General features: G+C 36.7%; 1 protein-coding gene across 3 annotated transcripts in view; it reads left to right on the top strand.

Moving 5' to 3' along the window:
* Nucleotides 1–24,559, top strand: part of FCHSD2 (FCH and double SH3 domains 2) — a 299,906-nt gene that overhangs the window by 110,945 nt on the left and 164,402 nt on the right. For all 3 annotated transcript variants that reach the window (XM_081240865.1, XM_081240864.1, XM_081240866.1), the window contains exons 4-5: nucleotides 5,249–5,325; nucleotides 17,680–17,824. In XM_081240865.1, coding sequence (XP_081096991.1) covers nucleotides 5,249–5,325; nucleotides 17,680–17,824 — 222 coding nt within the window. The remainder of the gene's footprint in view (nucleotides 1–5,248; nucleotides 5,326–17,679; nucleotides 17,825–24,559) is intronic.

The raw sequence follows: 24,559 nt of genomic DNA, 5'->3' as shown, positions 1-24,559 counted from the left end.
GGACTGGTGAGAGAGGGCATCCTTGCCTTATTCCCAGTCTTAGGGGGAAAGCATTCACTTTCCATTAGAAGTATGTTAGCTCTAGACTTTTTTTTTTAATGTAATCATTTATTATTTTTTAAATTAATTAATTTATTTATTTGGCTGCATCGGGTCTTAGTTGCAGCACACGGGATCTTTTGCTGTGGCACGTGGGCTCTTTGTTGCGGCTTGCGGGCTTCTCCTTAGTGGCAGGCAGGCTCCAGAGCACACGGGCTCAGTAGTTGCGGCACACGGGGTCTCTATTTGTGGCACATCAGCTCCAGAGCACGCGGTCTCAGTTGCCCCGCAGTGTGTGGGATCTTAGTTCCCCCTCCAGGGATTGAACCTGCATCCCCTGAACTGGAAGGCAGATACTTAACCCCACTGGACCACCAGGGAAGTCCCATTAACTGTAGGCTTTTTGTATATACCCTTTATTAGCTTAAGGAAGTTTTCTTCTGCTACTAGTTTCTTCAGAATTTTTATCATGGATGAGTGTTAAATTTCATCTCTTTTTTATTCTGTTTGGTCCTCAAATCAAATAGGTCATTTAATATGTCATTAGAACTTTTTTCTTACATAATTAAATTTAAACAAAATTAATCTTTATTTTTGATAAAAGGAAAAATCTAAACATATCTAAATACATGTTTAATATGTAACCTGAGATTAATACCTCATTTTATCATGAAATGAATAGAAAAGTAAGTAAAGACAATTTATTATGCAATTTAAAATAATATATTGATTTTTTTAACCTTAACTTCAATTATATGCTGTACAAGACAATGAAAAATATTTCAAAACTTTGCTTAAGGGGGGATGTGAAGTTCTCTATTACTATTAAAGTAATTTTAGAATAGGTAAGACACTGCATAATTTATAATCATTGTATAATTTACATCAGTTTGAGAAGTATCCAACTTATGCAGTGGACTTTAATTTTTTTTTTTTTTTTTTTTTTTTTTTTTCTTTTTGCGGTATGCGGGCCTCTCACTGTTGTGGCCTCTCCCGTTGCGGAGCACAGGCTCCGGATGCGCAGGCCCAGCGGCCATGGCTCACGAGCCCAGCCGCTCCGCGGCATATGGGATCCTCCCAGACCGGGGCACGAACCCGTATCCCCTGCATCGGCAGGCGGACTCTCAACCACTGCGCCACCAGGGAGGCCCTAATTTTTAAAAGTCATTTACATAATGTTGGGAATTTCATGACAAAAAGGTATAGTATATTACATAACATGGCTTCCTATAATTTTGAAGTGCCATCTGACATCATATCCTTATAAAATTTAAATATTAGTTTCTCTGTATGTTAGTGGTGAAAAATGAATACAGAATAACCTGTGTGAGATCCATGGGGCACACTTCTGCTCAGCTTTCTGTGGTAAATGGGCAAAAGGTTAAGCCATCAGTCCATTTCCCAGTGTCTATTGAACAGTGTCTTTCTTTGTGTTGCTTCACTTATTAGAACAATATAGCAAGTGTTATTGAGAGGTGAAACAAGGCAAGTCTTACATCAAACATTGATGGCTTTTTTAAAAGTTGGAATGGGATATTATTGGATGTTGCAAAGAGTATATTGATAGTACATTTTTATGGAAACCACTGCTCCAGAGTAAACTGTATTAGAAATCAAATCAACATTATATATTAGTGATACTCATGTAAATGTAAATATTATATCTAATGCATCAGTTTTAAAGAGTAATGTAATGTAAAGTAATGTTGTGGGCCGGGAAGTGATTAAAAAAAAAAAACATTAAAAAAAAAATTACCAGCCATGGGTTTATCTTCCTTAGCCATTTACTTGTGGTAGATTTTACTTTCTATACAAGTAAACCTTTTATTCATAAGATGTAGCTTTAAGCATAATGTAAAAGGTAAACCAATTAAGTATAGAATGCTTTCAGAAGCATGAAATGTTATTTAGGACCTTTCTTATAAGGGCCATGGAGTATTTCTTGAGCATCCATGCAGATTAGATCTTGAACAGCTGCATGGAGCACACAGAAGCCATGATTCCTGTCTCTCTGAACTAACTTGAATAAAGTCTTTCATCTAAAGATCTCACTGTTTGTCTATTTCATGAATCCCTCATCTCATCTCTGAAGCACTCCATTCAGTTTAGTACAGTTCAACATTGTGGTTTAGAGCTCTAGAAATTGCTGTTGTAACTTACAATGCACAAAAATAACAAGTTGAAGAATTTCAAAAAATTTTAAAGAATTATATAAAATCTACAGTGATTTTTGTGGGCAAAGATTTAGAATGATAACTAGGGATTCTAATTCAAACTTAACTGTGACTTTAAGTAAATTTTGTATGTTCTAAGCATCCAATTTCTCTGTAGTTATAACAGGGCCTAACAGAATTAAGAGAAATAAGTGTGTTGAGATGCTTGTTAGTAAGTTCATTTGTTTTATATAAATTTACATTGCTGTCATTCTGCCCTCTTAGTCCTTCTCATAATCTGAGGCTCCTATCATATCCCGTGTTCTATAAAGATTGTTCTGTAACCACTTTAGCAGTTATTAAACTGAAAAAGTCAGTATCATATTATTGAGATGTAAATTTGTTAAGAAAATATCAGATGATCCTTTCCTCCTCTGGGTACTTGTATCACATATTTCCACTTATTTGGCAGCAACCCATCCGTTGCCTCCCATTTTATGCTGTATGCTTCCTATTCCTGTCTACATATTATGAGTCCTTTGAATTCAGGGATCTTAACTTACTTGAATCTTCATAAAAATTAATATGTACTGTCTTCTAAATATGGAATAAACTTTTTTCATTGCTTCAGAGTATCTACACATATGTTCCCTTTCAGTAATGGAGATGGTCAAAGTTGACTATAATTTTACTAAGGAACTTACTTATTTATTGTATAAAAACCATCTGGTCATAATCTTAGAAATCTGATATATTTTTTTTATTTGAGTATATGAAAATTAGGGAACCAGAGAAATTTTGATCTAAACATTTCTAACTCAGAATGGCAAAAACACAAAAGGAGTTTGAGTATTATACATTAGAAATGGAATAATGTAGGTGGCATTTATTCGTGCAGTCAGGGAACATTATTGGTATCAACTAAATACTAAGCTCTTTGCTATAGCCTGGAGACATAGTGATTAAAAAAAAAAAAGAAAGAAAAAAGACAAGATCTGTACCTGATGGAGCTTATTGTCAGCAAATAGGCAAAGCATATTTAAACCAGACAGTAACAGTGTATAAGGATTATGAATACAGTAGGCTGACGTGAGAGAGGGCAACTGAGTGAAGGGTGAGCTACTTTGTATACAGTGATTAGGAAAGCCCTCTTAGAGAAAGATACAAAGTAAGACCAAAAGGATAAGGAAGTACCTAGATTGTGGTCTCTAAATATGGTTTCTCTCTGAAAGTGATCAGAATTCCTTGGAAAACTAGCTTACTGCAGATCTAGAATAGGAACTGTAAAAGAAAACAAAGAAATTATTAAAGTCTATTGGGGTCATGATATGGGAGCCAACTTGGAGGAGCTCCCACTGACCACAGATGTAGCATTTGGAGCATCAAGCGAATTGTGACTGCAGTAGATTGAAACACATCCATTATTCAAAATATGTGAGTTCATAATGTTACTTAAAAAATTCATTGTTCACTTTTGGACCAAAACTGGACAGTCAAGTATTTATCTTGCCTTTCCTCTAAGAACTGTACCTCAGCATACCCAAACAGTCCAGGAGGGATAGTTCTTTAAAAAAGAATTCAAGCTAATGAATGCAGAAAGAATGATAAACTATTCTCTTTTAATGAAATGAAACCAAACACTTAGGCATTTAAACTTTCCACATTTTTCTTATATACTTTTGAATATTTTGTGTTCGGAAATTTAAAAATCAGTTTAAAGGAGGGGCAGCAAGGACTCAGCTGGTAGGAATGGGAGTGGTGGGATGAGATTTCATACAAATAAAGAATGGTGTGAACAAGGTACAGAAATGAAAAAAAATTCTGTACGTATTCAGGGAAGACTTAGTAATTGTATTCCTCAAAGTGCAAGGTATGTAAGTGGAAGTATTGTGGATATGCAGTTACATGTGAGTTTTCAGAATACATAGGACCTGAAAATAGTGAAACCAAACTATTGCCAAATTCAAAAGGAACTCGAGATTCAAAGGAGCTTCTCTGTAGTTCCTGCTACCCTTTGGGCTCATTGAAATAATGGTAAACAGAAACATTCAACAATGGATTTAATTAAGCCAAATTGATTGGCAGACCTTAGTAGAAAGGTACCATGTATAGAATGCACCACTGATTTTACTTGGGCAGCTTCTGCTTAAAGTAGGCAGTCAATTAATGTGATTTTTCTTCATCTCAGCATTTTGTTTGTTCTTTTTAAAGTTGCATGTATAGAGATGAATATCCCAAAGTTAATGATTTCTGATCCATTACATTGGACCCTGTTACAGTGTTAGGGAACCACATATGTTTCCTTCTAAAAGTAGTATGCTCTATATTCAGAGTGAGTAGTTTAACCTTGCCAATAAAATCCTGTACCTATTATGGATACTCTGTTTTGTCTAGGTTCATGTTTGTATGGATAACAATAAGTGAGTATTTCTTTGTGAAACTAATTTTTTCATTTTAAGTGATTTATGCCATGGTATTATTTAAAAAGAAAAAAACTCTTAAAGTCTGTCTTGAAAATTACTAGTATGGAATAGCAAGAAGGTTTGTCCATTAATTTTACAAGCCAGTGTTTATCTATCTGCTCCATATTGAATGTGTTGTAGTCTTTCCTGGTATATGAGTTTGACTGCTGGGATTCAGAAATGCAGTATATGCTGCAACAGAGGAATGATGGAAAATTGAGATGTCAAGCTGAGTAATCAGAGCTCTGTGGAGGTGGACAGCTGTGTTCCCTGTGATATACCGGGGTAGTTTGTTTTTATGGCTGGTCACATAGTTTGGTGAAGTGGAAAGCATTTCAATTAAGTTTCAATTTTCTCATCTTTATACTCACCTTTTTCCTAAAAATGAGGACAAGAGAAGACTTTGAAAATAATGAAACAAGTTATGGTGTTCTACCATTTATCATTGGTTCTTTACTTCTGAATTAAATTTATATATGGAAAGACGGGATTTGCTAGTAATGTATTTTAAGGAAAAGAGCTTCCTTTATAGCACAATACTTATTTTATAATTTATATTATATTTTATTACATTATATATGTATTTTTTAACAGGGTATCCAGAAGTTGGCTAGTCAATATCTGAAGAGAGATTGGCCTGGAATAAAAGCTGATGATCGGAATGATTACAGGTAACTTAATAAGTAGCTCTTGCCCATTTTCTTTAAACCTGGTTTCATACAGAGCCATGTCACATATATACAACGTAGACTCCAGTTTTTTAAAAAATTGCTTCTTTCCTCTGCTGTGTTTTTAGATATAATGTCAAAATTATCAAACAATGTTAATGTTCTACAACATATATACTGTATATGAAATAGATCATTTTCATATGTCTTAAGCCAAGATTCCATTTTGTTTAATTGATACCCACATAAGGAATTTAAAGCAGATAGATGACAATGGAACACAAATTGTTTCCTCAGTGACCTATAGATGAAACACAGTATCACAACAATAATGAAACAAGATTGTAATTTCTATCATGATCATTGACTCTTTACTTCTGAAACAAATCCTACATTTGGAAAGATAGGATTCTGTGAGCCTAGGGGAAAGGAGTTTCTAAGTTATATATATTTTATATATATATATGTATATATACATATATATGGTATACAGACACACCCACAGGTATCTAGAAATTGATTAGTCAATATCCCACATACAAATTTTTTTTCCATATACAAATTTTAAAGAAGGTAGACAACAATGGAATATAAATTGTGTCTTCATACAGATGTCTTTAAAATATTTATAATTTTGTTTGGAATTTGGTGTCTTTTTTGCAGTTAATTTGGAAGTATTTATTAGCTTTTGTGCTCAAGACTGTCCTTAGTGTTGAGGGAACCAGAAGTCAAAGACAGGATTTCAGAGCTTGCAGTCTGGTTGAAGTTAAGACTAATTATTACTCATGAAACAATAGCAGGGAATCCAGGGTAATTAAGAACTCAGTATTGAAGTGTGTGGTTTGGAATCTGAATATGAAATCAAGTTGCTGGATCATCAGGTAATTTCTTAATGGAGATAGAAAACTGCAGGATACACAAGAAACCTTAATAGTTCTTCACAGTTGCAAGACTGACTGATAACTTGGAAGGTGGCATGATAGCTATAAATAATACATATGTAGTTGCAATATGGAATAATAAAGCAAAACAGGAAATAAATATAGGAATTTTCTTGTGGACTTTTCAGTATCTACAAAGTTCAGCTAAGGGGGAAAGAGAGGAGATGAAACCCTAGGCGAAAGAGACAAAAAAAAAGCCTTGAGGTGAAAGTGAGAATGATATGTTCAGTATGGCTGTCATGAGGAAAGCCTGACCAAGGAAGAGACTGGTTGCTAGAGAGTAAAGAAGGACTCCAACTTACAGATAGGTTCTATTCCAAGTTTGTTTGAAATTCAGGATGCAGGTTACCAAAGAAATAAGGATAAGGTTCTGCTCCCAGGCTAGCTTATGCAACTTAATTTTTAAAAGTATGTTAAGCCAACTTTTACTGAATATTTACTGTATACCAGATGCTATGCTAGGAACTTGACCTCCCATGATGATCAAAACGTGATAATCAAACCTGTGAGGTACATATGATTATCCCCTTTTTTGTATACGAGGAAACTTAAGTCTCAGGTTGTATGCTTTACTCAAGGTCACACAGCTATGTAAACACTCAGTCATTTATTCATTCATTCATTCTTTTTTTCATTCTTTTTTTATTAATTAATTAATCTATTTTTGGCTGCATTGGGTCTTTGTTGCTGTGCACAGGCTTTCTCTAGTTGCGGTGAGTGGGGGCTACTCTTCGTTGTGGTGTGTGGTCTTCTCACTGCGGTGGCTTCTCTTGTTGTGGAGCATGGGCTCTAGGCGCATGGGCTTCAGTAGTTGTGGCATGTGGGCTCAGTAGTTGTGCCTTGTGGGCTCTAGAATGCAGGCTCAGTAGTTGTGGCACACGGGCTTAGTTGCTCCGCAGCATGTGGGATCTTCCCAGGGTCGAACCCCTGTCCCCTGCATTGGCAGGTGGATTCTTAACTACTGCGCCATTAGGGGAGTCCCTCATTCATTCTTTATTTATGAGATAGATGTGAAGTATCTACTTACATGCTAGTTGTTAAAGTAGACTTCAGGATTAAAGAGAGTAGAAGGTATGGTGCCTGTTGTTAAGGAGCTTAAAGGAGATAGCCACTATAAACAGTTGCGATATTGGGTAGTAATAGAGGTGCACTGGGACTGTAGAAGAAACCTAGGCTTCTAGAGCTGAGTCTTAAAGGATGTGCAGGAGTTTATCAGCGTTGGGCAGAAGGAATTCTAAGCAGAAGTAACACCTTAAATGCAGGGAGGCATGAGAAAATATGAATGTTAGGTAGCAATGAAGTGTGTATGGGTTAGAGGGTAAGAGGAGTGGTGGACCTGGAGGATACCTAGATAGGCATCATGAAGGACTTTGCATATCACAGAGTTTCTTTTTTATTCAGAAGATAACAGAAGCATCAAAGAATTTCCATAAGAGGAATGACAAGTTCAACATACTTTAGTAAATGTATGAAGGTGGACTAAAGGGGTATGAAGGTGGACTAAAGGGATATGAGGAAGAATTCAGAAAGAATAGAATTGCAGGAATTTAATCCCTCATCATTTCTTATTTGAACCATGAAAATTATAGTAGAAATTAGGTTGTGGGGCAGATTTCAGAGATATTTAGAAAACTGAAGCTAGAGGACTTGCTAATTGATTTGGCAGTTTTGTTTTTGTGTTTGTCAAATTTGTTCTGAGACAGACTGCAAACAGTTTTCTGTAACTGTCAAACTATAAAGTAGTTTTCTCAGTATCTAACATAGTTCTTGAAACATAGAAAGCATTTGATAAATATTTACTGACTGAAGGACGAAGTAGAGGGAGGGAGAGGAAGGGTTGTAGAATGACTCCCAGGTTTTTTAACTTAGGCAACTGAGAGGATGGTGGTGCCATAGTGAAAAAAGACAGTAGATCAGGATTGAGGGTGAGAATGGCAGTTGCCATTTTTTGTTTGTTTGTTTGTTTGTTTATTAGGAGTTTATTTCAGCTCTAGTCAATTAAAATTTCCCTTTAACTTTTTTTGTGTTTATATTTGTATTGTTAATTTAAAAATTCTTACCCAAATAATGCATGCTTGTTGAATGTGTAACAGAGTATAAAGTGTACCTCATCCTCTTTGCCAAGCACTTCCATTCACATTTCTACTAGAGTAATTGCTGTTAGAAGTATGTGGTCTTTTCTTCCATATTTTTCCTGTTCAGTGCATACATGAACATAAACAGTTGTGCTGTTTTTAACAGAACTAGAATTATTATATACATATGCTTTTGTAATTCCCTCCACACATACACCTTCCATACACACACCTAAGGAGTCTATTTTACTTTATTATTTATTTATTTATTTATATTTAAATATGGTTGATTTACAATGTTATGTTAGTTTCAGGTGTACAGCAAAGTGATTCTTTACACATGCATATATTCTATACACATACATATATTATTTTCTGATTCTTTTCCATTATAGGTTATTACTAGATATTGAATGTAGTTTCCTGTGCTGTACAGTAAATCCTTATTGTTTATCTATTTTATATATAGTGGTGTGTATCTGTTAATCCCCTACTCTTAATTTATCCCTCCCCCTCCTCTTTGCCCTTCGGTAACCAGAAGTCTGTTTTCTCTGTCTGTGAGTCTGTTTCTGTTTTGTAAATAAGTTCATTTGTATTATTTTTTGGATTCCACATATAAGTGATATCATGTAGTATTTGTCTTTCTCTGTCTGGCTTACTTCACTCTGTATGATAATCCCTAGGTCCATCCATGTTGCTGCAAATGGCAGTATTTCATCCTTTTTAATGGCTAAGTAACATTCCAGTGTGTGTGTGTGTGTGTGTGTGTGTGTGTGTGTGTGTGTGTGTGTGTGTGTGTGTGTGTGTGTGTGTGTGTGTGTGTGTGTGTGTGTGTGTGTGTGTGTGTGTGTGTGTGTGTGTGTGTGTGTGTGTCAGTCACGTCTTCTTTATCCACTTATCTGTTGATAGACACTTAGGTTGCTTCCATGTCTTGGCTATTATAAATAGTACCACTGCAGACATTGGAGTGCATGTATCTTTTTGAATTAGAGTTTTCATCTTTTCCGGATATATGCCCAGGAGTGGGATTGCTGGATCAGATAGTAACTCTATTTTTAGTTTTTTAAGGAACCTCCATACTGTTTTCCATAGTGACTGCCCAGTTTACATTCCCACCAACAGTGTATGAGGGTTCCCTTTTCTAAGGAGTCTATTTTAGATGTCCCTTCAAGTCAGTTTGTTCAGGTCCCCTCTTCTTTTTAGTGGCTATGTTAGTGCCATAGTGTGGGTAAATTATAGTTTGTTATCCATTTTTCTGTTGGTAGTTAATTACTATTGCAAATAGTGCTGCAGTGGATAACTCATGTATGCACATAGTTATATCTTTGTGCATTGTGAAAGTATATCTATAGGGTTAATTCTTAGAGGGGAACATGCTGGGTCAAAGGGTTTATACATTTAAAATGTGAAACTATAAATTAACCTTCATAAACTCTGTCTTAGTATATTTTACATGTCTTCAAATTTGATTTGAAATTACCCATTTCTTTTTATTTTTTTACCAACAGGGCACATGGTCAATCTTTGAAAATTTTTGCCAGTCTGATGATACATGCACCATTTAATGCCATTAAACCCACCCCCATTTGCCTGGAAACTAGACTTCTGTAATAATACTTTCTCTAAGACCTTTTTTTTTTTTTTTAATCTTTGAGGATAGGTTTTTCAGTCCTGTCTTAGTCTGTTCAGGCTGCTATAACAAAATACCACAGAGTGGGTGGCTTATAAGTAAGAGAAATTTATTTCTCACAGTTCTTGAGACTGAAGTCCAAGACAAAGATGCCGGCATGGTCAGGTTCTGGTCAAGTCCCTCTTCTGAGTTGCAGACTTTTCAACTTTTAGCTGTGCTCTTACTTGGTAGAAGGGGTTTGGGAGCTCTGTGGGGTCTCTATTAGAACGGCACTATTCTGCCTTCACCTCTGCAAAGCCTCACCTCCTAATACCATCATCACCTTTGGGGATTAGGATTTCCACATATGAATTTCAGGGGACCACAAACATTCAGACCATAGCAAGTCCTTTCTATGTAAATATTTCTTGGAGTTCCCTCAGCTCTCTTGTGACTGTTTTAAGTAATCTTATCTATATTTCTGTCTTTAAATATCGCCTATAAACTAGTAATGATCTGTGTTTTTATTAACTCTTCAGCTTGGGAACCAAAAAGTCAGCTGCCTCCAACTGTGACTTCTTTTCAGACCTCATCTTCTCTTAGGAATGTTAAGTAGCTGCTTCGCTGTGATCTCTCCCCTTCACAATTTCATTGCCACATTACCACCAACCTGTACGTCTGTATGTCTTTGTAAAATAGGCCTACTGTCATCCCCTACTTGAAAAATCTTCTGTTGTTTCTCCTTGCTAATAGTATGAAATTTAAAAAAAAATTTTTTTATGATATCAAAAGCCAGGAAGAATCCTGACTCCAAATTACCTTTCTTTCCTCCTTTCTGGCCATTTCTCCTTTTTTCATGCTTGGTTCCCCAACCCTTGGGCATCTTAAGCTGCAGTTGTACTGCAGTTCTTATCACACCTCAACTGGACTGAGTATCAGTCATTCTCCCTGCCTTTACTTCTGTTATCTAGGCTGAGGATAGTCTCCCTTCCTACTACCAAAAACAGCAATACATGAGCACTTATTTATTAAACACCATACTTTCTCCTGTTATCAGTCACTATGTAAGTTAATCTTAGATTATGAATTTAACTTGTCACATTTTCTAGAGTCTTCTTGATGTGTGGTGCTGTATTCCAGGCCAAGGGTAGATCTGTGATTTTTGTTTGTTAAACTTTTGTTTTTACTTAAAAAAAAATTATAGATTCATGTGCAGTTTTAAGAAATAATACAAAGAGTGTTCTTGTACTCTTCACCCAGTTCCCCCAGTAGTAATATCTTGCGTAACTATAATACAACATCACAACCAGGATATTGATATTGATACAATCCACCAATCTAATTTAGAATTCACCAGTTTTACATGTACTTATTTGTGTGTATGTAGGTGTATGCATATTAAGTTCTGTGGTGTTTTATCACATATGTAGATTCGTGTGACCACCACTACAGTCAAAATAAATTTGTTGGTTTATTTATTTATTTATTTATTTATTTTTGCTGTACCCGGGCCTCTCACTGTTGTGGCCTCTCCTGTTGCAGAGCACAGGCCCCGGACGCGCAGGCTCAGCGGCCATGGCTCACGGGCCTAGCCGCTCCGCGGCATGTCGGATCTTCCCGGTCTGGGGCACGAACCCATGTCCCCTGCATCGGCAGGCGGACTCTCAACCCCTGCGCCACCAGGGAAGCCCTGTTGGTTTATTTCTTAATAAAAATTTTCCCTGATAAGGTTTTCTCTGTTTTCCAGTGTAATAGTCATATGAGAAATAGTTCACAGTGTGATTTTAGGTGGTATATGGATCAATATTTTTGAATTTTACTAATTAAAACTTAATTATTATGGCAAGTTTTATTTTTCAATTAGAGTGGAATATGAAGTAGTAAGATACATATATTTTAGTTTAAAAGGTGAGTCATTTTAACAAAAAATAATAACGGTACAGGAGATATGAGGCACAAATTGTGTAAGACATACACAGAGAACTTAGTATACACCTTTTTTAGAGTGAAGAGACTCTTTTTAAAAATTCTTTAATAGTAATGCTGGACCAAGAACAATCTTATGTCAGCAGAAGAGCAGAGGTTTGGGAGCCAGACAGATCTGGGTTCGAATCTAGTCTCCATCATTCCCTCCTCTCCTTCCTCCTGTAAATATATATTGAATGAGTGCTTGCTGTGCCAGACCCTGTTCTAGGTGCTGAGGATACAAAAGTGAATAAAACAAAGCTTCTGCTGCATGGGGTCTTCATTCCAGTGAAAGAAGACAAGACAATAAGCATATGAGTAATTAAACATTGTCACTTGATGACAAGGACAGTAAGCATAGTAAAAAGAAAACAGAGTACCAAGAAGTGGTTGGCACTGCAGTGGATATACTGTGTAGAGCCTAGACTTTAGGGAGACAAGAGCAAAATCAGAGAGAGGTCATTTAGGCTATTGTAGTAATCCAGGCACGAGATAATGGTGGCTGAAACCAGGGTAGTAGCAGTGGAAGAGATAGACAGTAATCAGATTCCATTATATTTTTAAAGTCTAGTGAACAGTATTTCTTGGTGAATCAGATGTGGAATATGAGAAAAAAAAGGAGGAATCAATGATGATTCTAGGGGTTTTGGCTTGAACAACTAGAGGTTTGAGTAGCTGTCAGTGAGATGGAATAGATTAACAGAACAGATTTCAGGGAAATCAAGAATTTGTTTTTGGACATGTTAGTTTTAAGATACCTACTAGGGCTTCCCTGGTGGCGCAGTGGTTGAGAGTCCACCTGCCGATGCAGGGGACACGGGTTCGTGCCCCGGTCTAGGAAGATCCCACATGCCACGGAGCGGCTAGGCCTGTGAGCCATGGCTGCTGAGCCTGCGCGTCCGGGGCCTGTGCTCCGCAACAGGAGAGGCCACAACAGTGAGAGGCCCGTATAGTGCAAAAAAAAAAAAAAGATACTTACTAAATATCTGAGTTGGATATGTTAAATAGGCAACTGAGGGGTTAGAGAAGATGTCTGAATTAAAAATTCAGGAATAGTCAGCGTAATGACAGTATTTAAAGCCTTGAGACTGCATGAGCAGTCTCTGAAGAGTGAGTGTGAAGAGAAGAAGCTGACTGTGGGGACACTCTAGCATTTACGGGGCAATGAGATGAAGAGGAACTAGCAAAGGAGCCTAAATTGTGGCTAGTGAGATAAGGCTAGACCAAGAGAGAGAGCTATCCTAGAAGCCAAGTGAAGATAGCACTTCAAGAAGGATAAACTAGGTCAGTACTGCTGATAGACTGAATAATAGGCCCAAAGCTTGAATTGACTTGGGATTAGCCACAGGGAGATCTTTGATGACCTTGACAAGTAATTTCAGAATGGTGGATGTTAAAAGCTTATTTGAATTGAATCAAGAGTGACCAGGAGGAGAAATGGAAACAGTAATTTCAGACATTTCTTTTGAGGAGTTTTGCTGTTAAAGGGAGCAGACATTGGGGTGGTAGCTGGAGAGAAATGGAGGGTTGATGGAGGGCTTTTTTTTTTTTAAGATGCGAGACATTATATGAGTATGATCCAGTAGAGAGGGAAAAGTTGATATTGTAGGAGAAAGCACAATTACTGGATTGCTGTTGAGTTAGAGGTTATATATACAGATGTGAAGGGTTGGCCTTCAGAGCACTGGTAATTCATTGGAGTAAAAAGAGGGATGACACAGTGTATGGGTGCAAAAGCAGGGAGATAGGTAGATGTGGAGGGAGCATGTGGACATTGTCTTCATACTTCATTATCAGCTGAAAGTGTGGTCATATTAGAGGTTTGAGATGAGAGGAAAAGGTGGGAAATAATTATCTAGAAGAGTGAGCGGATAAGAGGATTAGAGGAATATAGTAGGATTGCTGGGGGGCACTAAGGGATTACTTTACATCAGTTGAAAGTGAGACTAGGCAGCATGATTATTGTTTACTCCAGCAACGTTCTGTTGCACAGACATTGGTATGGTGTAAACAGAATTTTGGATTTAACCAAGTTTGGAATTTGTAGATTATAATGACCAAAAGAGGACTTCCCTGGTGGCGCAGTGGATGGGAATCTGCCTGCGAAGGCAGGGGACACAGGTTTGATCCCTGGTCTGGGAAGATCCCACATGCCATGGAACAACTAAGCCTGTGTGCCACAACTACTGAGCCTGCGCTCTAGAGCCCATGTGCCACAACTACTGAGCCCATGTGCCGCAACTGCTGAAGCCCGCGTGCCACAACTACTGAAGCCCACATGCCTAGAGTCCGAGCTCCGCAACAAGAGAAGCCACTGAAAGGAGAAGCCCGCGCACCGCAACAAAGAGTAGCCCTCACTTGCCACAACTAGAGAAAGCCTGTGCGCAGCTAGGGTGTATGTTAGAGGGTGATCATAATGGTAGACCATGAAATCTAGGCTGGGTAAGGAGCTGTAAAGGGAGATTATGAGAGGGAGTGAAAGACAGTGGAAAGGAGGTAGGATGTAATGGATTGTGGGCTCTGATAGGGTTGAGTAATTGTTGAAGTGAGAATCCTAAAGGGAGTGAGTGGAAACAAGAGGTGTTGGTCAGAGATTAGATGATTAAATTGGTATTAGAGCAGAGGTATCGTTATTGTTAATGGCAAAGTTTAGGTTATGACCATGAGAGTACTATTGCCTGGTGAATAGCTGTAGAAAAATTTCACAACCTCTCCAAGCCTTACTTTTTCTCCTCTGCAAAATGGGGATAATGCCTACTTTACAAAGTTGTCATGAGGATTAAATGATATGACAGATGTAAAATACATGACATAGTGCCTAGCATGAGATAGGTTCTTAAAAGAATTTTCTTCTTTTCTTATATAATTTTGAGCCTCATTTCCTGACCTGAGCAGAATAAGAAGATACCATAAATGCTTGATACATTTCCTTATGTTTCAAAATTATATATATGAAGCCTAGTGAAATAAAATTTTTAGAAAATCACTCTATAACCCATTATTATTTTTTCCCAATTGGAATGAAAAACACCACTGCCATTGGAACTACCACTATTGTGTTAACAAGAAGTACTTCTATTTCTTCTACAATTCTGTGACTATTACTATTTATTCATTTAAAAGAATCTGTGTGGCAAGAATTTTCACATCATTTTCATTTAATTGTTAAAATAGCCCTGTGAGGTGCATGGTGCTGGTATTTTTGTTATTTTTCCATTTGCCAGTTGAGGAAATGAAAGTATAGTGAGGTGTGCTACATACGATTATATTGGTTAAACTAGAACTTGAACCCAGGTATTCTGACTGACTGGTAACCGAATTTCGTGAGTTTCATGGTGTGTCATTGTTGTGAATATGTTTGCCTGCTATTTATTTGTCTGCTAGTCTCTAAAGATCTCTTTTTAAACTCTGTAATGAAAGGATTTTTCTTTTTATTGTACAGTCCTCATAATTTATACATTAATTCATTTTTTTTTTCATTCAACACATACTGATTATAACCTTTCTAATGGTTGGGCCATGTGCTAGGCCCTAGAAATAGCAATACAATTGTGAAAAAGACATGTACCCTTTATGAAATTTTTACTATAGTGAGAGGGACAAACATTAACAATTAACATAAAAATATTTATAATTGAAGGAATAGTGCTAGAACCATGTGAACAAATAACAGGGAGGGACTTGATTGAGTCTGTGCATTGGCTTGGTGGTGATCCTGAGACCTCCCTGAGGAAGTTACATTTAAGTTGAGGTTTGAAGGATGAGCAGCAGTCAGCTAGATGAAGAGGTAAAAGGAAAAGGGTGCTACCTAAGGGGTGAGCATAGTTTCCTCCTTATTCCCCTCCTCTGTCCTTCCTTCTTTCCTTTATTCCTTCCTTCCTTCGGATTACAATTTATACTTGTCCTTACTCATTTTCATTATGATTTAAAAATGTATTTTAAGTATAAATCAATAATTGCAAAACGTAGTACTGAATTTTTCTCTCGGTGCATTCTCTGAGAAAATCAATTATCTGGACTGCTTAGGAGGTTCTGTGGTGAGTTTACATTCTAGATTCCATTGGTAGTCATGCAGTAAGGTCATGGAGGACATTAATTTTGCTGGGTTTTTTTTCCAGTTTTATTGAAAAATAATTGACATACATCACTGTATAAGTTTGAGGTGTACAACATGATGGTTTGATTTACATATATTGATTAAATTATTACCACAATAGGTTTAGTTAACATTTATTACTCGTATTCATTTTGCTCTTCTTAAGCCCATCATTGCTTTTATGCTGACAGTTTTTGCTGGCACAACACACTGACTCTTTTCCAAAGGGAAAATAATATACCTCTGCTTAAATAAGTGAATATTTCCATCGAAACTGATGTATTTGGTGTATTACAAACTACTAATCCATTACACAAACTATTTATTCCCTTGGTTGAGAAGTACAGTTTCAAGTTTTTTTTAGTTCCAAGTAGGATGGAGACCCGGCAAATTTTCTTTTTCTTGTTTTCACACTGTCATCCATTGACCCACAGCTAGCATTTTATGTAGCACATGGTCCCATACATTGCTATAGTAGGAAATCCACGTGACACAAGAAGGGAAATCTTAGGAGATGGATATTATAATCTAGCAGTGCAAGTATCTCTTTTTAACAAGGTACCATTCATTGTTATGGTAAGTTATAAAATATGTTTATAACTAGTTTAGGAGCATATTGGGACTGACTAAGGCATTTAGCAAAGCAGAAGAGAAGGTTTGAAAAGGAAGTTGGCTACAGAAAGCAAAGGATGAATAATTCTTTGACTTAACCAAAAGATTTCTGAGAGCACATTTATCAAGCAAAGGTATGGAACTTGCTTGGAATGACTCGTGGCCGCAACGTGATGCTGGCGAAGCATTATTACAACAGAGAAACAGATGTAGAGCAATGATACCATAGACTTCTTTTCTCTAACAAATAGACTTCTCAAGAACATAAGCGGTTGTTCATGATTTTTTTCCAGCACATCAATTTATGTAAGAGAGCAATATAATATAGTTGAAAGAAAATGTACTTTAGAGGTATTCGTCTGTATCTCAGTATTGCCACACTCTGTTGTGATCTAGAGTGATCCTCTAAATCAGCGGTCCCCACCCCCATCACTGGGCCGCACAGCAGGAGGTGAGCTGCGGGCTGGCGAGCTAGCAGAGCTTCATCTGCTGCTCCCCATCGCTCACATTACCACCTGAACCATTGCTCGCCTTACTGTCTAAACCATAGTCCCCCCTCTCGCCCCCCGTCTGTGGAAAAATTGTCTTCCATGAAACCAGTCCCTGGTGCCAAAAAGGTTGGGGACTACTGCTCTAAATCTGAGCCTCAGTTACCTCATCTGTAAAATCAGGAAAATAGCATAATGAAATAATGAAACTTGATATTCATAATGACACTCCTGAAACGGTGAAAGGCCTGGAAAGTCTGAAGTAGTCACTAATTTTTATAGTGTTAGCTTTGTCTAGAATTGTAATCCTTGTATCACTTTACTCCAGTATCAAGAATAGCTAATGAATCAAAATAGCCCATTGTCAAGCTATAGAGGAATAGAGTGTATTCCAAGTTTCTACTTGTTATATATGCTAAAAATACTACTACCTATGAACCAGTATAAATACACTTTAAACTATAAAGAAAACATTCATTTTGTTTGTCAGTGCTAGCCAGTGAGCAAAAGGTTAGGCAACTTATTCTTCCTTTCCTCTGCCTAATACTTTTCTGTCCCTCTTTGAATTTAGGAGCATGTATCCTGTTTGGAAATCTTTTCTCGAGGGAACAATGCAGGTAGCCCAGTCTCGGATCAATATATGTGAAAACTATAAAAACTTCATTTCTGAGCCTGCAAGGACAGTGAAAAGCCTAAAAGAACAGCAACTAAAAAGGGTATCGTTTCTAATTTGTTCTTTTCTTGTATGCATTTTAATATCTCGCTGCTACATTTATTATCTGCAAGATTATGTTAAATTGCACTGTACACTTTGAGTTTTTCTATATGGTTCAAATGTTTCTGATTTTAACATGGATTTTCTGATTTCAACATGTTCCTTCTAACTACTGTATTTTATTAACTGACAAAGGTGAGTGTAATTTGAATCTGTGGACATTCTGAAAGCTCAGTAAACACAAATATTTTTCAGCTTAACTCAAGTAAATAGATGTACTTAGTTTGGTGTATATTAAAATAGTTACAATGTTGTTAATCCGACTAAGTCTTGAGAAAATTGGTCTTAGTTTCAACTTGACCCATTTTACATAATAATTTAAAGGAAGTTGACACATTGTTACTGAGTCTAAGCTCGCTCTGTTGGCTACACAAACTACAGGCCAGTAAGGAATGGCGACTTTATTCGGAAAGCTGGCAGACTGAGAAGATGGCTGACTAATGTCTCAAAATAACCATCTTATCAGGGTCTGGATACCACTTTCTTTTATAGAACAGAAAGGGGGAAGAGGTGAGGAAGTAAAGTAAAAAGTGGTGTTAGTTTTGCCTGGCTTGGCCAGCATTGGGGAGGGGATGGGTTAATTTCTTCTTTTCTGAAGCCACTCACAGGTGGGCTGGGTCAGATAGTCTCCTTGTGAGCTGAACAAAGGCACTTTAGTTTAACTTTCTGGCAGAGGGGCAGGGTTCCCTGAGGCAGGTCATTATGTATGATTATAATAACAAAAGCAACGAAAAGCAAAGGTTAAAGTCAAAGAAACAGATCCAACATGGAGTCAAAATTGGCTCTTCCCTGTTACCATATCTTGACCATATATAGCAAACTTATTACCAAAAATGGTTTACTCTAAAGTTTAGCTATATAGGTTACATAAAAGTTTTTAAATAGATCTGTTTCTTTGTACAGAATTTTTAAATTCATAGAAAAAATCGTTATTAAATGTGATTTTTATGAAAAGCTTGCTATTGAAAGTAGGTGATTGAATTGTGTCCTTTTAGGAAAGGACACAGTTTTACAAAATTAGAGATTATCATGATGCCTAATAAGCAATTAAATTTTTCTTATGGAAGTATTAATACTTTAGAAAATATTAAAGTGGTTATTTAAGAAAATAACATTTCTCAAGCCATCCATTGTTTTGATTCTAATTGTCCTTTGGATTATCACTACTTTTTTACAAACAAAAACAAAAAAAACTAATCTTCCTTGTTTGCCAAAGATGATTTTAGTAGCATGAAATCAATATGTTAAATGTATCTCTTTCAAGCACTCACGTAATATCAGTGGGTTTTAACATTTTTGTATAAGAATGCGTCAGTTTTATCTTTGCTCAAAATTATCTCTTTCAAAACAAACATAGCGAATAAACTACGTGACCACTGACCGAACATTGCTTTCTAATGGAAGAAAAAGCAGTGTGTGTGTGTGTGTGTGTGTGTGTGTGTGTGTGTGTGTCCATCAGTGCCTGCAGAGAGAGGGTGGGAGACAGAGGTAGAGAGTTGATACTACTCCTTCCTAACTGGGAGGAAATACGATGTTTCAAATAGCCAATGCATTCACCAAATGTAACTGAGTTATTGGAAGTTCTACATTTCTCAGTATAGAAATTTTTTTTTTTTTTTTTTTTTTTTTGGTTGCACCATGTGGCATGTGGGATTTTAGCTCCCCAACCGGGGATCAAACCCACACCCCCTACATTGGAAGGGCGGAATCTTAACCACTGGACCATGAGGGAAGTCCCAATATCAGAATATTTTGAAAGAGTTAAAACCATTTGTGCTCTTCTCTGACCTGAATTTAACTAACATTCCTGGGCAAAGAATGTTAAGAATGTTTGGTGAGCTTTGACAAGTCCTCATATCTGTGAATTAACTTATATTATAGCTGATAATAATGGTGTTTGTTTAAGCAGTTGTTAAACACTAAGTACATATTGAGCATACCTGTCAGGACTCTGAAATGACAAATGACAGAAACTTACTTCAAACTGGCTTAAGCCAAGAAGAGAATGTATAACTAAACATTTCAGCATGGATGGAATGCAGGCAGGGGTGGATCCAGGTCCTCAAATGATGACATTAGAATTCAGTCTTTCTTCCCATCCATTAGCTCTGCTTTCCCCAGTGGCTTCATTCTTTAGCAGTTCTCTCTATGTGGTGCCCTGCAAAGTGCCAGATTTACAAATATCAAAGCTAGCAATCCTACATTTTCCACTTTCCCCAAAGTTCTAACAAAACTACCAGAATTAAGGCTCATCAACTTATCTTGGGTTACAGAGGTTACAGTCTTCATGCAAACTACATGGACTAAAAATGGGAAAAGATGATTCACCAAAGGAAAATTGAGATAGGTTCCCAATGGAGCAAGAAAAGCAACACATAGCCACAACTATTGGCTTCTCTAGTTGTACTTCCCAAACTTTACAACAAATTGACTCCACATAGGATCAGAAATCATCTATTTTTCTTCCTGTACTTCTCCAACCCTTCCTTCCCATGCTTTTTTTTTTTTGCCTATATTTGGATAATCTTGTATTTTATTTTCTTCTTTTTTATTTTAGTGTGATAAGAACACTTAACATGAGATCTACCCTCTTAACAGATTTTTAAAGTGTACAATACAGTATTTTTGTACAGGTGATCTCTAGAACTTGCTCATTTTGTGTAACTGAAATTTTGTACCTGTTGGTTAACAGCTCCCTCCTTCCTTTTTTTCCAATCCCTGACAACCACAATTCTATTCTTTGCATCCATGAGTTTGATTATTTTAGATATTTCATGTAAGTGGGATCATGCAATATTTGTCCTTTTGTGACTGACTTATTTCATTTAGCATAATGTCCTCCAGGTTCATTGATGTTGTTGCATGGATGCATGCATAGGATTTCCTTCTTTTTTAAGGCTGAATAATATTCCATTGTATATATATACCACATTTTTTAATACATTCATGCATTGATGCACATTTTGGTTGTTTCCATATTTTGACTTTTGTGAATAGTGTTGCAGTGAACATGGGAATGCTAATATCTCTTTGAGATCCTGATTTTACTTCTTTTGGATAAATACCTAGAAGTAGGATTGCTGGATCATATGGTAGTTCTTTTTTAATTTTTTGAGGAACTGCCATACTGTTTTCCATAACAGCTGCACCATTTTGCATTCCCACCAACAATGCACTACAGTCCCAGTTTCCCTACAACCTTGTCAGTGTTTGTTATCATTTGTTTTTTTGGTAATAACCATTCTAACAGGTGTGAGGTAATATCTCATTGTGGTTTTGATTTGCAATTTCCCTGGTGATTAGTAACATTGAGTAATGTTACACTTTTTGTTATCAATTTTCCTCCACTATTAGCTTTTTAATTTTATAATCTTGTTATTCTTTTAGTAATTAACTTAGAGATTCCAGTGTGCCTTTCTGACTTACTATAATTTACTATGAATTGGCACTTTTACTGCTCTCCAAACTTTACTCTAAATTAACTTATTAAAGTCTAATGTGAATTAGTATTTTACCACCTCATGAACAATATAAAAATGTTTTAATAGTATAATTCCATTTACCTCCCCGTTATGACTTTTGTGCTGTTAGGCCTTTTGACTCTGTCCATGTCTTTTGTACTCTTTCTGCGTTTTCTGTATTAATACCCTTTTTTCTCTCTGCACTTCAGTCTGAACATTTTCCACTGATATCTTGCAGCTAATTAACACTCTTTTCTATTTCTTTTTTTCTTTTAATTTGTTTTGATTGATTGATTGAAGTAGAGTTGATTTACAGTATTTTGTTAGTTTCAGGTATACAGCAAAGTGATTCAGTTTTATATATTTTTTAAGATTATTTTCCATTATGAGTTTTATAAGATATTGAATATAGTTCCCTATGCTATCCAGTAAATCCTTGTTACTTAACCACTTTATATATAATAGTTTGGATCTGTTAATCCCATACTCCTAATTTATCCCTTCTCCCCTCCCTTTTCTCTTTGGTAACCATAAGTTTGCTTTCTATATCTGTGAGTCTGTTTCTTTTTGTATATAGATTCATCTGTATTATTTTTTGGATTTCACATATAAGTGATATCATACAATATTTGTCTTTCTCTGTCTGGCTTACTTCACTTAGGATGGTATTCTCTAGGTCCATCCACGTTGCTGCAAATGGCAATATTTCATTTTTTTATGGCTAAATTATATTTCATTGTGTGTGTGTATACCACATCTTTTTTAAAAAAATTTTTATTGGAATATAATTGATTTAGTTTCTGCTGTACAGCAAAGTGAGTCAGTTATACATACACGTATAACCACTCTTTTTTAGCTTCTATTCCCATATAGGTCATTACAGAGTGTTGAATAAAGTTCCCTGTACATGCCACATCTTCTTAACCCAATTGTCTGTTGATGGGCACTTGGGTTGTTTTTGTGCCTTGCCTATTATATATAGTTCTACTATGCTGTTCTGCTTTTTTTTTTTTTTTTTTTTTTGTGGTACGCGGCCCTCTCACTGTTGTGGCCTCTCCCGTTGTGGAGCACAGGCTCCGGACGTGCAGGCTCAGCGACCGTGGCTCACGGTCCTAGCCGCTCTGCGGCATGCGGGATCTTCCCAGACCAGGGCACGAACCCGTGTCCCCTGCATCAGCAGGCAGACTCTCAACCACTGCGCCACCAGGGAAGCCCTGTTCTGCTACTTTTTTTTTTTTTTTTTTTGCTATACGCGGGCCTCTCACTGTTGTGGCCCCTCCCGTTGCAGAGCACAGGCTCCGTATGCGCAGGCTCAGCGGCCATGGCTCATGGGCCCAGCCGCTCCACGGCATGTGGGATCCTCCCGGACCGGGGCACGAACCCGCGTCCCCTGCATCGGCAGGTGGACTCTCAACCACTGCGCCACCAGGGAAGCCCTGTTCTGCTACTTTTAATTTGCTTTTAAAACTTATCTTTTGGAATCTCTGTATATTTTTCAGTTCTGAAATTTTTATTTGATTTTAAAAAAATGGAGTCCATGTTTCTGGTGCAATTCTCCATGTTTTTTCTTTATCCTCTTAAATGTGTCACTCCTAATCTCTGTTTCATAATTCCACTATCTGAATCACTATAGGTCTCTTTTTATCATTTACTGTTTCTTTGTTTGTTTTTGGTTATTTGGGTCTACTGGTTTAGTAGGCCTTACAGTCCTGGACATTGTGGGTAAAACTTATAAAGGCCCTGGAAGATGTTTTCTATTTCCAAAGAGAGTTAAGTTTTCTAGCAGGCAGATAGAGTACTAACAGATCACCTTGATTGTGTTAGGGTCTAGCTTTAGGCTTTTTAGTCTGGTCTACTTCACTTATGTCCTTATTCCTGGGGTCTTACCTGAAAGTATGGGGTGCTTATCAAAGCCTTTCTACTTTGACAAGACTTGAACCCCAACCTTTGTCTTCTCAACATCATGTAGCTTCTCTGACCCCTCTGTTCACTGCTCAGCTCATTAGCCTTTCAGCTACTGTTCTTTCCTGAATTTCTTGGAATTTCACTACACATATGCCATTTAGAAGTCAACTGATGACTCTGGGAAATTGCATGCAGATTTTTGGATTTGCTTCTCTGTAGTACCCTTCTTTCCAGGTCTAGCCTCTCAAGTTCCTGCTCTTTGGGCATCCACAAACTCCAACCTCTGTTTCCACAGTCTAGTAAAACACCACTTTGTGTTTATATCCTACATCTCTGTGCCATGATTCAACAATTGCCCTAAGAAGAAAAGTCAAGGTGAATGTAGAGCTTACCTAGCTGTGCTCTGTTCTTCCAGATATCACAGTCCCTAAAGTCCAGCATGTATTGCTATTGTTTAATGCTGGCTATTTCTAAAAATCTCGTTTGTCTAACTTTTACAGTTTCTAGACTATAGGAAGATAGTCTAAAACAACTTGTTCTGTCATGATCACAACCAATTTTGACTTAAAATTCTCCTTCAGTAACATTTTTTAATTGAGGTATAATATTTATAATATAAAATTTTACAATATATATAAAATTTATAATAAGTTTGAGGTGTACAACGTAATGATTCAAAATTTTTCTAGATTATATTCCATTTATAGTTATTATAAAGTACTGGCTATATTCCCTACACTGTACAATATATCCTTATTGCTTATTTATTTTATACATTGTTGTTTGTACCCCTTAATTCCATACCCCCTCTCTTGCCCCTGCCCCCTTCTCTCTCCCCACTGGTAACCAATAGTTTGTTCTTTATATCTGTGAATCTGTTTCTTTTTTATTGTATTCACTAGTTTGTTTTATTTTTTAGATCATACATATAAATGTTAACATACAGTTTTTGTCTTTCTCCGTCTGACATTTCACTAAGCATAATACCCTCTAAGTCCATCCATGTTGTTGCAGATGGCAAATTTTCATTATTTTTAATGGCTGAGTAGTATTCCATTGTGTGTGTGTGGCATGTGTGTGTGTGTGTGTGTATATATATGTACACATACACACACACACACACACACACATATATATATATATATATATATATATATATAGACCACATCTTCTTTACCCATTCATCTGTTGATGGACACTTAGGTTACTTCCATATCTTGGCTATTGTAGATAATGCTACTATGAACATTGAGGTGCATGTATCTTTTTGAATTAGTGTTTTCATTTTCTTTGGACATATACCCAAGAGT

This window comes from Mesoplodon bidens (genome assembly GCF_964165515.1).
Source record: "Mesoplodon bidens genome assembly, chromosome: 7".
NCBI lineage: Eukaryota > Metazoa > Chordata > Mammalia > Artiodactyla > Ziphiidae > Mesoplodon > Mesoplodon bidens.
The sequence above is the reverse complement of the archived record's forward strand: the minus strand, read 5'-3'. Positions and strand labels throughout refer to the sequence as shown.